Source organism: Mirounga angustirostris, unplaced genomic scaffold, assembly GCF_029215605.1.
Source record: "Mirounga angustirostris isolate CCGP_5_RB_7025 unplaced genomic scaffold, mMirAng1.0.hap1 SCAF_10, whole genome shotgun sequence".
Classification (NCBI taxonomy): Eukaryota; Metazoa; Chordata; class Mammalia; order Carnivora; family Phocidae; genus Mirounga; species Mirounga angustirostris.
Genome location: NW_026991718.1, coordinates 20,792,679 through 20,805,207, shown reverse-complemented (window position 1 = coordinate 20,805,207; position 12,529 = coordinate 20,792,679). Strand labels below are relative to the sequence as shown.

General features: G+C 42.7%; 2 protein-coding genes across 4 annotated transcripts in view; both read right to left on the bottom strand.

The window, feature by feature from the left end:
• The window catches only part of DRC1 (dynein regulatory complex subunit 1), a 43,339-nt gene that overhangs the window by 29,952 nt on the left and 858 nt on the right, over positions 1-12,529 (bottom strand). For both annotated transcript variants that reach the window (XM_064571955.1, XM_045884235.3), the window contains exon 2: positions 1,673-1,760. In XM_064571955.1, the coding sequence (XP_064428025.1) occupies positions 1,673-1,760 (88 nt within the window). The remainder of the gene's footprint in view (positions 1-1,672; positions 1,761-12,529) is intronic.
• The window catches only part of SELENOI (selenoprotein I), a 60,328-nt gene continuing 49,471 nt past the window's right edge, over positions 1,673-12,529 (bottom strand). The window contains exon 11 of one of the 2 annotated variants that reach the window (XM_064571957.1): positions 1,673-1,760. The gene's annotated coding sequence lies outside the window, so the exon portion shown is untranslated. Of the gene's footprint in view, positions 1,761-10,063; positions 10,083-12,529 lie in introns of those variants that run through there. The other variant, XM_064571958.1, reaches the window with a different exon arrangement.

Below are 12,529 nucleotides of genomic sequence, written 5' to 3'. Positions count from 1 at the left end.
GAGAAAACTTGGAAGAATATATTTATAAAATTGGAGCAAGATTAAATAGGAAACAAAAGAATCACCAATTAAAAATGATTGATAAGGTGCAGGGCCGAGGACAGTGGCCCTTCCTGTCCAAGTTTTAGGGTAGAACTGGTTATTAATATCTTGATATTGAGGAAGGCAGCATTTGGTTTTTATACATTTCTTTTCTATGCTTTACATGACTTAAATCCTAAGTGAAAGGAAGCTTGAAAAGCTGCTAATGAAAACAACATTACCTCTTCGGGTTCACACTCAAAGAGTGCTCCAGATGAACTGTATATCAGTATTTTCAAGACCATAGCAGTATAAACTATAACGGTAGGTTCCAGATTATATACGATATCCTTGTGATCCTACCCAGCAATGTTCAGAGATCACTGACACTTTGACGAAGTAACCCCAGTACAGAGAGGGGGCATGACTCATCTATGTCACAGTGAGCCCCAGATCGGGACCAAGAACACACGGCAGTTCAGCATTCTTTCCGCCACCATAAAGTATCTTATCCTTGACACGGTACCATACGGTTCACTCGGGTGTCCCTATAGATCTCTATGTTCTATAATGACATTTCAGTAACTTGAGTATTTTTTTCTCCCAGTAAGTGCACTTCAACTTCTGCCAGAAATGATCTCTCTCCTCTCTGCTTTTCTAAGTCCCACCTATTTTTCCGAGATGCGGCTCAAATCCCACTTTCCTCATGTAACCTTCCCCCATCAGGCCCGCTTGGGCAGCCCTCTTCCTTACCTCAATTCCTACTGTCCTACTGCCCTATGATACTCATTTAGCAATTAATTAAATGCAGCACTTCACCAGTTCTGCTTGCTGTTTGGAACTGTTGTTCATTCTTCCTGCTCCTGTTGTTCCAAGTCCTGTTTAATAACATCCCAGGAGCCCCGGTATTGTCATGGGAGAGCAATCGATGACTTTCTCTTTAGTGGTTATTGAGTACGAGCTCTGCACTACTCCACAGATATAGGAGAGGCTCTCCCTCTCACAGAGCTTACAGCCCCACTGGGGACACTGCAGGCACACACATTTGAAGTCCTACAAGCGAGAAAATGGTCTAAAATGAAATGCGTGGCACAGAGAAGACGTATTCAGTGTGTGAATTAAAGGAGCCTGGGCTGCAGAAGAGTCATGGACTTGAAGTCCTCTCAAGTTGGGACTTGAGATGGTCTTGAAGTATGGGAAGGCATCCTGATGAGAGGAGAGGAGAAGAGAAAGGTAGCGGAGAGGGACGAGGAGGAGAGGGGAGGGAACGGCATTCTGGAAGATCAGAGGCACACACAACAGCAAGCATAGCCCCCACTGGAGGAGAGTGAGCAGATCAGCCAAGTGAGAGCGAAGGCCCAAGGTAGGTATCAGTGGGAGGAAGACTGAGGTTAGGACGGGAACAGAAGGCCCTGAATGGGTAGCTTAAACATTTGCACTTGATGCAATGAATAGTCCGTAGGATGAAATGAAAGCTCACTCCTAGAGAGCTCTCAAAATGGGAAAGATTCAAATTCACTTCTGCCTAACTAAAGGCAGGAACATGGAATCTCTCTTGAGATTTTTCTGGTCTAAGTACAAAAACCATGACATCACACCCAGATCCCTAGTGTCACTGGCTGACAGGACCCATCTGCCACCCAGCTCATACCAGTCTGCTTTCTTCTTTCTGCTTGTAGCTCTTTCTTTGATCTTCCTCACTCTCTTTCTTCCCATCTAAATATTCTCCAAGCGCTTCCCTGTGATGGGAAAAAGTAGAGAAACTAAAGTTATTTCTAGTATGTGGATTCTATATTTAGAGTTTCCATAGTGCATCATACCATATACGAAAATATATCCCATATGGATAAAAATTTAAATATTAAAAAAACACAATCATAAAAACACTAGAAGTAAATACAGGAGAGAACCCATCTTAGAATAAGACCAAAGCTAGAAAAAAAAATTGAGGGACTTTACTTCTTAAAATTTGAAATTCTTCTCCTTGAATCAAGGGATAAACTCGTAAAAGATACTTGACAAAATGTTTCCATCTAGAAAATAGAACAGGCTCCTTCAAATCAATACAAAAAACACAAAATACCAATTAGAAAAACTGGCAAAGGATGTGGACAGACAACTTACAGAAGAAATACAACAGGAAAATACACATTTGGAAATACGTTCAACTTCACATAGAACCTGAGAAATGAAATTGAGAAGCCCGTCAGGTATCATTATTCTCCATACCAGATGAGAAAAGATTTAAAAGGTCAATAATGGGATGCCTGGGTGGCTCAGTCAGTGAAGCGTCTGCCTTTGGCTCAGGTCATGGTCCCAGGGTCCTGGGAGCAAGTCCCGCATCAGGTTCCCTGCTCGGCGGGAAGCCTGCTTCGCCCTCTCCCTCTCCCACTCCCCCTGCTTGTGTAAATATATAAATAAATAAAAGATTAATAATATCAGGTGTGGGCCAGGTGCAGGTGCCCAACTATTCACACCACTCCACAAGTGGGGATGTGAAGTGTAACAACCTGTCCAAAAGGTGATTTGGCGAGATTTATCACACACTTAAATACGCCTCCCCTCTGACCCACCTTCAGGAATTCTCTGCAAAAAGTACTCAGAGAGGGGGCACCTGGGTGGCTCAGTTGGTTAAGCGACTGCCTTCAGCTCAGGTCATGATCCTGGAGTCCCAGGATCGAGTCCCGCATCGGGCTCCCTGCTCAGCAGGGAGTCTGCTTCTCCCTCTGACCCTTCCCCCTCTCACGTGCTATCTCATTCTCTCTCTCAAATAAATAAATAAAATCTTAAAAAAAAAAAAAGTACTCAGAGAAATCTGCACCAGAATCGTTATTACAGCACTGACTCTACCTGCAGGAACATGGAAACACTCCTAACACACACATTAATCCTCGCTAATACCCACCTGCTTAAGAGCTTATGAGGCAAAAATATAAGAAAAAAATCTGGGGGTGCCTGGACGTCTCAGTTGGTTAAGTGTCTGCCTGCCTTCGGCTCGGGTCGGGATCCCAGGGTCCTGGGATCAAGCCCCGCGTCTGGACTCCCCACTCAACAGAGTGTGTGCTTCTCCCTTTCCCTCTGCTTCTCCCCCTGCTCAAGCTCTCTCTGTCTCTCTCTCAAATAAGTAAATAAACTCTTTAAAAAAAAATATTTTGTAACCTATAGAAAGAATGACGTAATATCTAGCAGTATGCAAAAACATCCACGACAGTTAAGTAAAAAGAGCCAGTTGTAGAACAATATGCAAAGTATAATATACATTTTCTTTTTAAAATAGGCTTATATACACATAGGAATTTTTTGGAAGGACATATGACCAACAGATGACGGTAGCTATTTAAGGAAAGGGAACTTTACTGCAGATTTCGAGTCTCTATATTTTGGCACCACATGAATTTTACAAGGAGTGTGTCCGTGTGTGTGTTAATCAGAAAATAAGACCAAAGGGGGGGGGGGTAAAATAAGTTCCAGATTGTGGGCTTCTGTGGAGGATGCATGGGGGAATGACCCCACCAACCTCCACCCCATTTACAACATGGAGGTCCACTCTCCCCTCTGGCCCACAGTGGCCACGAGGACTCCCAGGACTGCCTTAGGAAAAATGAAACCATCATGTTATGACTTCATTCACGGTGCAACAAGCAGATCTCTCTGCCTCATTCTTTCTTGATTTTTTTCTAATACTGACTTCCGTTTCCACTCCCTTTGTTCAAAGTTCAGCACCGCTCAACTGCATTTTTGACATGTGAAGTGGAGTTACCACCAGCCCCCACTCCAAATCTAACCAAAACCCCATTTTCTTTCTTGTCATTTCATGCATGTCCCTATTTTTAGTCAATCTATTCTTTGCCATTACTAAGAGAACTAAGTGTTCCGTTTGACTCGGTCTTCCGAGGTTGCCAGGCTCATGGTTTTCCCGCTATCACACAAAATGCACTCTTTCTCTTGACTTTCTACTTTGACCACCAATTAAGTAACCAACTCTATCTAAATAATCCTTCCAGTTGCTCCATTTCCTGGAGCAAAGACCAGTTCTTCAGAAAGAGAAAGAACTCTTTTTAACCTAGTTTTCACTTGAACCCCACTGCTGCCTTTTACTTATCATTTCTGATCTTCCTAGCACTGCACTCCAACTGTCCAATAAAGGGAGCCACTAACCACAAGTGGCTGATCCAAACTGAAATGTCCTGTGAGTATAAAATATAAACTACACGGATTTTTGAAGACTTTGAATGAAAAAAAAAAAGGCAAAATATCTCAATATAATTTATACTGATTACATGTTAAAATAATATTTTTATATAGTGGGTTAAATAAAATAAGTGACAAAATTAATTTCACCTGTTTTGTTTACTTGAACGGGGTGACTAAAATTTGTTGTCTTGTTTTGTTTTGCTTGCTGACCTAGCCTATTCCCCAAAGGAGTGATCCCCAAAGAGACTTCTCCCTCCTCAGGTTTGAGCTGAGTCCTTCTTTCGGGGAAACTGCTTCCTCCGGGGCCCCCACCCTTGCCGTCTCAATGGAGCCTCCATCTTCTTGAATACCCCACCTCCTGACCAATCAAAGTCCCTTCTCGGGATTTAAAAACTTGGCACTTCATGGATTGTTTGGCTGGATTTCAGGTTCTGGGTTAGAAATCATTTTCCTTCAGAATTTTGAGAGTATTGCTGCAGTGTCTTCTACCTTCCAGTATTGCTATTTCAAAACCCTGAAGTCACTCTTTTTTTTTTTTTTTTTTAAGATTTTATTTATTTATTTGACAGAAGGAACACAAGCAGCGGGGAGTGGGAGAGGGAGAAGCAGGCTTCCCGCCAAGCAGGGAGCCCAATACGGGGCTCGATTCCAGAACCCTGGGATCATGACCTGAGCCGAAGACAGACGCTTAACGACTGAGCCACCCAGGCGCCCCTAGGCACTCTGTTTCTTAATCCTTTCCTTGGACGTGACCGTTGTTCTCACTCTAGAAACTTGTAGGTCCCTTCTCCTGGCTCTCGGTGCCCTTGAAGCTGCTGTCTCGGCCCCTGCAGCCAATTTAGTAGTCTTAGCAAGCACTTTTGCCCACGTGATGGATTAACTAAACCCTTCTTTGTTTATCTAGGATGATGCATTGCATTGTTTCCTAGAAGACTCCAGACCAAACCCTCTTGCACAACCTCCCTCCCCGCCCCGCCGCCCCCCCAGCCCGCCCCACGCAGCAATACACAATCTCTGAGCACCAGGATAATGTGTGTAGCTGGCAACGCTGAGTTGCGTGCAATCAAGAAGGGTTAAAGACCACTGTCCTCCCCTTTTACTGATTAACTGCCCTAAAGTTTCTGTAAAAATCTTCGGGGCAGGCAGAAACCTCAGGGTTGGTTTTTGGACAAGAGTCCGCCTTCTCCCTCACAATCCTGGACTTCAAGCCCTATTACAAAGCTGTCATCATCAAGATAGTATGGTCCTGGCACAAAAACAGACACACAGATCAATGGAACAGAATAGAGAACCCAGAAATGGACCCTCAACTCTATGGTCAACTAATCTTCGACAAAGCAGGAAAGAATGTCCAATGGGAAAAAGACAGTCTCTTCAACCAATGGTGTTGGGAAAATTGGACAGCCACATACAGAAGAATGAAACTGGACCATTTCCTTACACCACACACAAAAATAGACTCAAAATGGATGAAAGACCTAAATGTGAGACAGGAATCCATCAAAATCCTTGAGGAGAACACGGCTGCCTCAGCTGCAGCAACTTCTTCCTAGAAACATCGCCAAAGGCAAGGGAAGCAAGGGCAAAACTGAACTACTGGGACTTCATCAAGATAAAAAGCTTTTGCACAGCAAAGGAAACAGTCAACAAAACCAAAAGACAGCCGACAGAATGGGAGAAGATATTGCAAATGACCTATCAGATAAAGGGCTAGTATCCAAAACCTATAAAGAACTTATCAAACTCAACACCCAAAGAACAACTAATCCAATCAAGAAACGGACAGAAGACAGGAACAGACATTTCTGCACAGAAGACATCCAAATGGCCAACAGACACATGAAAAAGTGCTCTCAACATCACTTGGCATCAGGGAAATACAAATAAAAACCTCAATGAGATACCACCTCACACCAGTCAGAATGGCTAAAATTAACCATTCAGGAAACGACAGATGTTGGCGAGGATGCAGAGAAAGGGGAACCCTCCTACACTGTTGGTGGGAATGCAAGCTGGTGCAGCCACTCTGGAAAACAGTATGGAGGTTCCTCAAAAGTTGAAAATAGAGCTACTCTACAACCCAGCAATTGCACTACTGGGTATTTACCCCAAAGATATAAATGTAGTGATCCAAAGGGGCACCTGCACCCCAATGTTTATAGCAGCAATGTCCACAATAGCCCAACTATGGAAAGAGCCTAGATGTCCATCAACAGATGAATGGATAAAGAAGATGTGGTACACACACACACACACACACACACAATGGAATATTATGCAGCCATCAAAAAAAAACCATGAAATCTTGCCATTTGCAACGATGTGGATGGAACTAGAGGGTGTTATGCTGAGTGAAATAAGTCAATCAGAGAAAGACATATATCATATGATCTCACTGATATGAGGAATTCTTAATCTCAGGAAATAAACTGAGGGTTGCTGGAGTGGAGGGGGGTGGGAGGGATGGGGTGGCTGGGTGATGGACATCGGGGAGGGTATGTGCTATGGTGAGCACTGTGAATTGTGTAAGACTGATGAATCACAGACCTGTACCTCTGAAACAAATAATACATGATATGTTAAAAAAAAGAAAAGAAAAAAAAGATAGTAGAAAGGGAAAAATGAAGGTGGGAAATTGGAGGGGGAGACGAACCATGAGAGACTATGGACTCTGAGAAACAAACTGAGGGTTCTAGAGGGGAGGGGGTGGGGGGATGGGTTAGCCTGGTGATGGGTATTAAAGAGGGCACGTACTGAATGGAGCACTGGGTGTTATACGCAAACAATGAATCATGAAACACTACACCAAAAACTAATGATATAATGTATGGTGATTAACATAACATAATAAAATAAAATTTTTTTTAAAAGTTGAAAATAGAGCTACCCTATGACCCAGCAATTGCACAACTGCATATTTACCCCAAAGATATAAATGTAGTGATCCAAAGGGGCACCTGCACCCCAATGTTTAGAGCAGCAATGTCCACAATAGCCAAACTATGGAAAGAGCCCAGATGTCCATCAACAGATGAATGGATAAAGAATATGTGGTATACATATACAATGGAATATTACTCAGCCATAAAAAACAAAAAAAAAACAAAAAAAACAAAAAAAACCGAAATCTTGCCATTTGAAACAATGTGGATGGAACTAGAGGGTATTATGCTAAGTGAAATAAGTCAATCAGAGAAAGATAAGTATCATATGATCTCATTGATAGGAGGATTTTGAGAAACAAGACAGAGGATCATAGGGGAAGGGAGGGAAAAATGAAACAAGACGAAACCAGAGAGGGAGACAAACATAAGAGACTCTTAATCTCAGGAAACAAACTGAGGGTGGCTCGAGTGGAGGGGGGTAGGGGGGATGGGGTGGCTGGGTGATGGACATTGGGGAGGGTATGTACTTTGGTGAGCACTGTGAATTGTGTAAGACTGATGAACACAGACCTGTACCCCTGAAACAAATAATACATTATATGTTAATTAAAAAAAAAAAGGACTCCGCCTTCTCCCCAGCTGGCTGGTCCCCTGAATAAAGCTCATATTCCTTTCCAATCAAAACTCGCCTCTTGAGTATTGGCTTTCCGAGCAATGGGCAGCCAAACTTGGGTTTTTCGATAACACTCTGAACTTTCTCAATGGTATGCCCACGGGTGGGTCTACTTTCGTCCATTGGGCTGAACATTTTCAGTCGGGTGTTCCCCCCAAGCAGGAAACTCATGAGCTTCAGTTCTGATCAATTTTCTTGAATACTTCCAGTGATAATTTCCTCCCCTCTGTTTGCTCTGCCCTTTCTTTATGGATCTATAAAGGAGAGACAAGATCTCCTAGACTGGTCCTCTAATTTTGAAAAATCTTTTTCTCTCCTAGTTTCTGTTTTTCTTGTTGCTCTACCTTCTATGTGACTCCATGACCTTTATTTCCTAACCCTTCTACAGTTTTCCATTTTTATCACATTTTTTAATTTCCAAGAGCTCTATTTTGTTCTCTCACCACCCCTTTTAATAGCATCCTATTCTTGTTCTGTGGATGCAGTATCATTTCTTTTTTTTCCGAGGATGGTCCAAATGAGTCTTTTTGTTGTATTACTGTTGTCTTTTCTTCCTACATAGTCTCAAGTTCCTCTAAGTTGCTTTTTTCTGTGTGTTCATTTTGGTGTCTACCTTTCATGGTAAAGATTTTCCTCAGATGTCTAGAAATCCTTGGCTACCCTGTCACCATAAGACTGAAAAGCTGAAGGAAGCTCTGAATGCAAGGGTGTAGCTTGACAACAGTGAACTTCAGCGTAGGACCATCTACTTGGACCGCCTGGTGGGCAACTCTGGATGTCAGTGCCTTTAAATCCTTACTTGGGGGCTGGTCAAATTTTCCAGAGAGACTTTAGTCTCCTGCCTACGTTGTGAAGCTCTGACTTGCCCATTTTCCCAGAACGGGCAGAAGGACTGCAAGGTCTCAGCGGCAGTGTGCACATGGCCACAGAATCCCCTTGCTTTTAGTACAGTGTTCCTGCCTCATCTCTGCCCAACGCCCCCCAAACCGTAGATCCTCCAATTTACTTCCTCCAAACCTCCCGTCTTTTGTGCCAGGTGGGAAAAAGGTTCCTGGCATCCAACTATTAATTTTCCCAACCCTTTTCCTGATTTTAGTCCCCTTCTTCCCCTCTACTTCTACTTGAACCTGATGCTTCCAATTTCCTGGTCTTTTGCAGATTTACTGCAGAGTAAATCAAGGGGGGCTCTCGGCTTTCCTCACTACCAGTTTGTATTTCCATAGTCTCGAATCTGCGAGACCATTTACCATCTGTCCTTATGCTTCCCAGCTTCCAAAATGTTGTTGCTGTTGAGTCCCTTCTGTTTTGCTTGACTTTGTGGGTTTATGTCTTTTTTATTTAATCCCTTTAAATGGAGTTTTGATAGAGATCCAAGATAAATGTATGTGTTCCATCTGCCATCCTTACTCCGGAGTCACATCTCCAGGAATTTCACACTTCAGCTGAGACAGTAGAGACTGGGATTTTCAGGAGCATTATCCTATTAATCCTGTTCTTTATTTTTATATGATATTTGATTCTATTAACAGCTTCTTCCCTAAAAGTATACCTCAGTGGCATACCGAGGCCCAAGCACTTAGGGCAGTGGGCACCAGAGGCCAACTCAAGGAGCCTATAGATATTTTAAAAGGATACAATGGACTAAAAGTCTGTCTGCTTATTATTATCAACCCATGCCAGCAACAAAACAAGGTCAATGATAAAACACTCCTTTCTGAAAAATCATTTGTTAATCTAAGTTCTAAACAATTTCTACAGCTACTGTTGATTTTTAAAAATATATATGGGGGCAACTGACTGGCTCAGTCAGAAGAACATGAGACTCTTGTTCTCAGGGTTGTAAGTTCGAGCCCCACGTTGGGTGTAGAGATTACTTTAACAAAAAAATCTTAAGAAAAAAAAATATATAGAATACATATGTAGGCTTCGATACAGCACCTTTCTATGTCTTGTCCTTTAACAAGGAAATTAATTCAGAGAACACGGAGAATACAGTAGGCCTGTGACACGCACAGACTCAACTGCACACACGTTTTGAGGACACATTTGAAATGGTTCCAAATTGTCCCAACTCACTTAGGCAAAGGGCACATCCCCAACCCCCGAGGTACTACATCTCCCAGCACAAGAGGGATTTGACAAATGGGGCACCTGGGTGGCTCAGTCAGTTGGGCATCTGCCTTCGGCTCAGGTCATGATCTCAGGGTCCTGGGATCGAGCCCTGTGTAGGGCTCTCTGCTTGGCGAGTCTTCTTCTCCCTCTCCCTCTGTGCGCTCTCTCTCTCTCTCTCTCAAATAAATAAATAAAATCTTAAAAAAAAAAAAAAGAGGGATTTGACATTAACAACAGCCCAGCTATTGAAAACATGAAGAAGCTGAACTCCAGTTAGTTCAGTTCTGTCATTCCACATGTAACATTCTCTAAACCTTGCAGAACTCTTTTGGAAACACTTCTTCATGTTTTTCCTTCCTTTCCCCCCAAAAATACAGTAATGTAATTAAAAAGTATTGATCCGTTCCTGTTTCCTTGTTTCATACTGTAAATTTTACTTTTATTTTTAAAATTTTTTCACTGGCCTGGTTATATAAACAAAGTTCAATTGAAGAAAACGTTCACTGTCTGCTTTCCTTTTCAGGCTATTATTATTATTAATTTTTAAGATTTTATTTATTTATTTGACAGAGACACAGCAAGAGAGGGAACACAAGCAGGGGGAGAGGGAGAGGGAGAAGCAGGCTTCCTGCGGAGCAGGGAGCCCAATTTGGGGCTCAATCCCAGGACCCTGGGATCATAACCTGAGGCAGAAACTTAATGACTGAGCCACCCAGGCGCCCCCAGGCTATTATTATTTTAAAAACTCCCCTGCTTCGGGTGTTAAATTCATTGGGTCCACCGCTGTACCTCATGTATTAAGTTTTCCCACCAGCACCACTGGCCATTCTACAGCATCTTTATATCACGGAGACAATCCTCTGTCAGCGTTTCCTTTTCCATCTGTTTCTAAATGCAGAGCTTTCCTAGGGCTTGGCATGAGCTCTCTTCTCATCTTTTTATCCTCTTTTCCAGTGTAAGTCAATCCATTCCCATGGTTTTCAATACAATCATAAGGCTGTTGACTCTGCACTGACCTCTCTAATCCAATTCTCTTCTGAGTTTCAGACCCATGTCCAACTGCCTAATGGACATCTCAGTTTTAATGTCTTCCAAAATCCAATTTCATTTAATATGTCCAAAGCCAAACTCTTGATTTCCAAATCCTCCTGCCTCGCTTCCCCTGTCGCTGTCTTTATCATTTCAGTATAAGGCACTACCGTCTACCCAGCTGTTCAAGCCACTCTTGCTTTTTCCCTGTCTTTGACCAGCGTATCCAAAATCAGTGAATTCAGTCAGTTAAAGCTCTAAAATATGTCTTGAGTACATCTGCTTTCTCTCCAATCCCACCAGACCAACTTCATCCCTCACCCGGACCAATGCAATTGCTTCCTAACTGGTCTCCTTAATTACACTTCTGGCTTCTCCAAGCAGTTCCCTCAAAGAGCAATCAGAGCGATCTCAACATACTTAGAAATTTGAGAAACTCCCACATTAAGTCCTTGGCCTGCAGGTAAGAGTTATCATGGCAGGGAAGGCCAAATGGACATCTCTAAAACTGCACCTGATTACATAAAAACAATCACAAACGGGGTGGGGAGCGGGGTATTAGCGTCACCCTTAAGGATCTCAAGGATACAGGAGGGGTGGTCCCTATCAAGTCTCCATTTAAATCACGGGTCTGGCCTCTGCAAAAACTGGATGGGATGTGAGAAAATGATTAATACCGCAAGCTCAACCAAGTAGTAACCCTGATTGCTGCTGCCATGCAAGCGTGGTATCTTTGCTAGAGCAGATTGGAGTGGTCTGAGTACATACAAGGTGGCTGCCGACCGGGCCAAATGTGTTCTTTTCTACCTCAATCACGAAAAAGGATCAGGAAGCTCACATTTACATGCAACAGATAATAATGTATATTCATATAACCCACACACTTACAGGGTCATCATGGTAATTCTCCTGATATCGGTCAAAATATAGTCTGACTAGATCAGGACCATCTGGATATCCCACAGAACATCACATTGATCCATTACATCAGACTGGCCTGGGAGCCAAATATGACCCACCTGTTTTTGTAGGGCTCACAAGCAAAGAATGATTTTTACATTTTTTAATGGTTAAAAAAAAAAAAAGATCAGATGACTGGGCAGAGCACAAAGGATTTTTAGGGCAGTGAAACTATTCTGTATGGTATTATAATGGTGGATACATGTCATTACATATTTGTCAAAATCCATAGAACACCAAGAGTGAATCATGATGTAAACTATGAACTTAGGGTGATGATGTGTCAACTCAGTTTCATCATTTGTAACAAATGTACCACTCTGGAGGGTGCTGATAGTGGGACAGGCTATGCATGTGTGGGGGCAGGTAGTGTATTGGGAAATCTCTGTACTTTCCACTCAGTTTTGCTGCAAACCTAAAACTTCTCTAAAAAGTGAATTCAGAAAACAAGATCAAAATATGAAGAATATTTTGTGATGCGTGAACACTATACGACATTCAAATCTCCGTGTCCGTAAGTCAAGTTTTGTTGGAACACAGCCACAACACTCTGGGCCCCTTGTGTCCAATGGCCAGCAGACAAGAAGTCAGCATCTCAGTAGGGTAGCTGACCCTGGCCAGCAGGACAAGGTCTAAGTGCTGTTACACAGGGAGG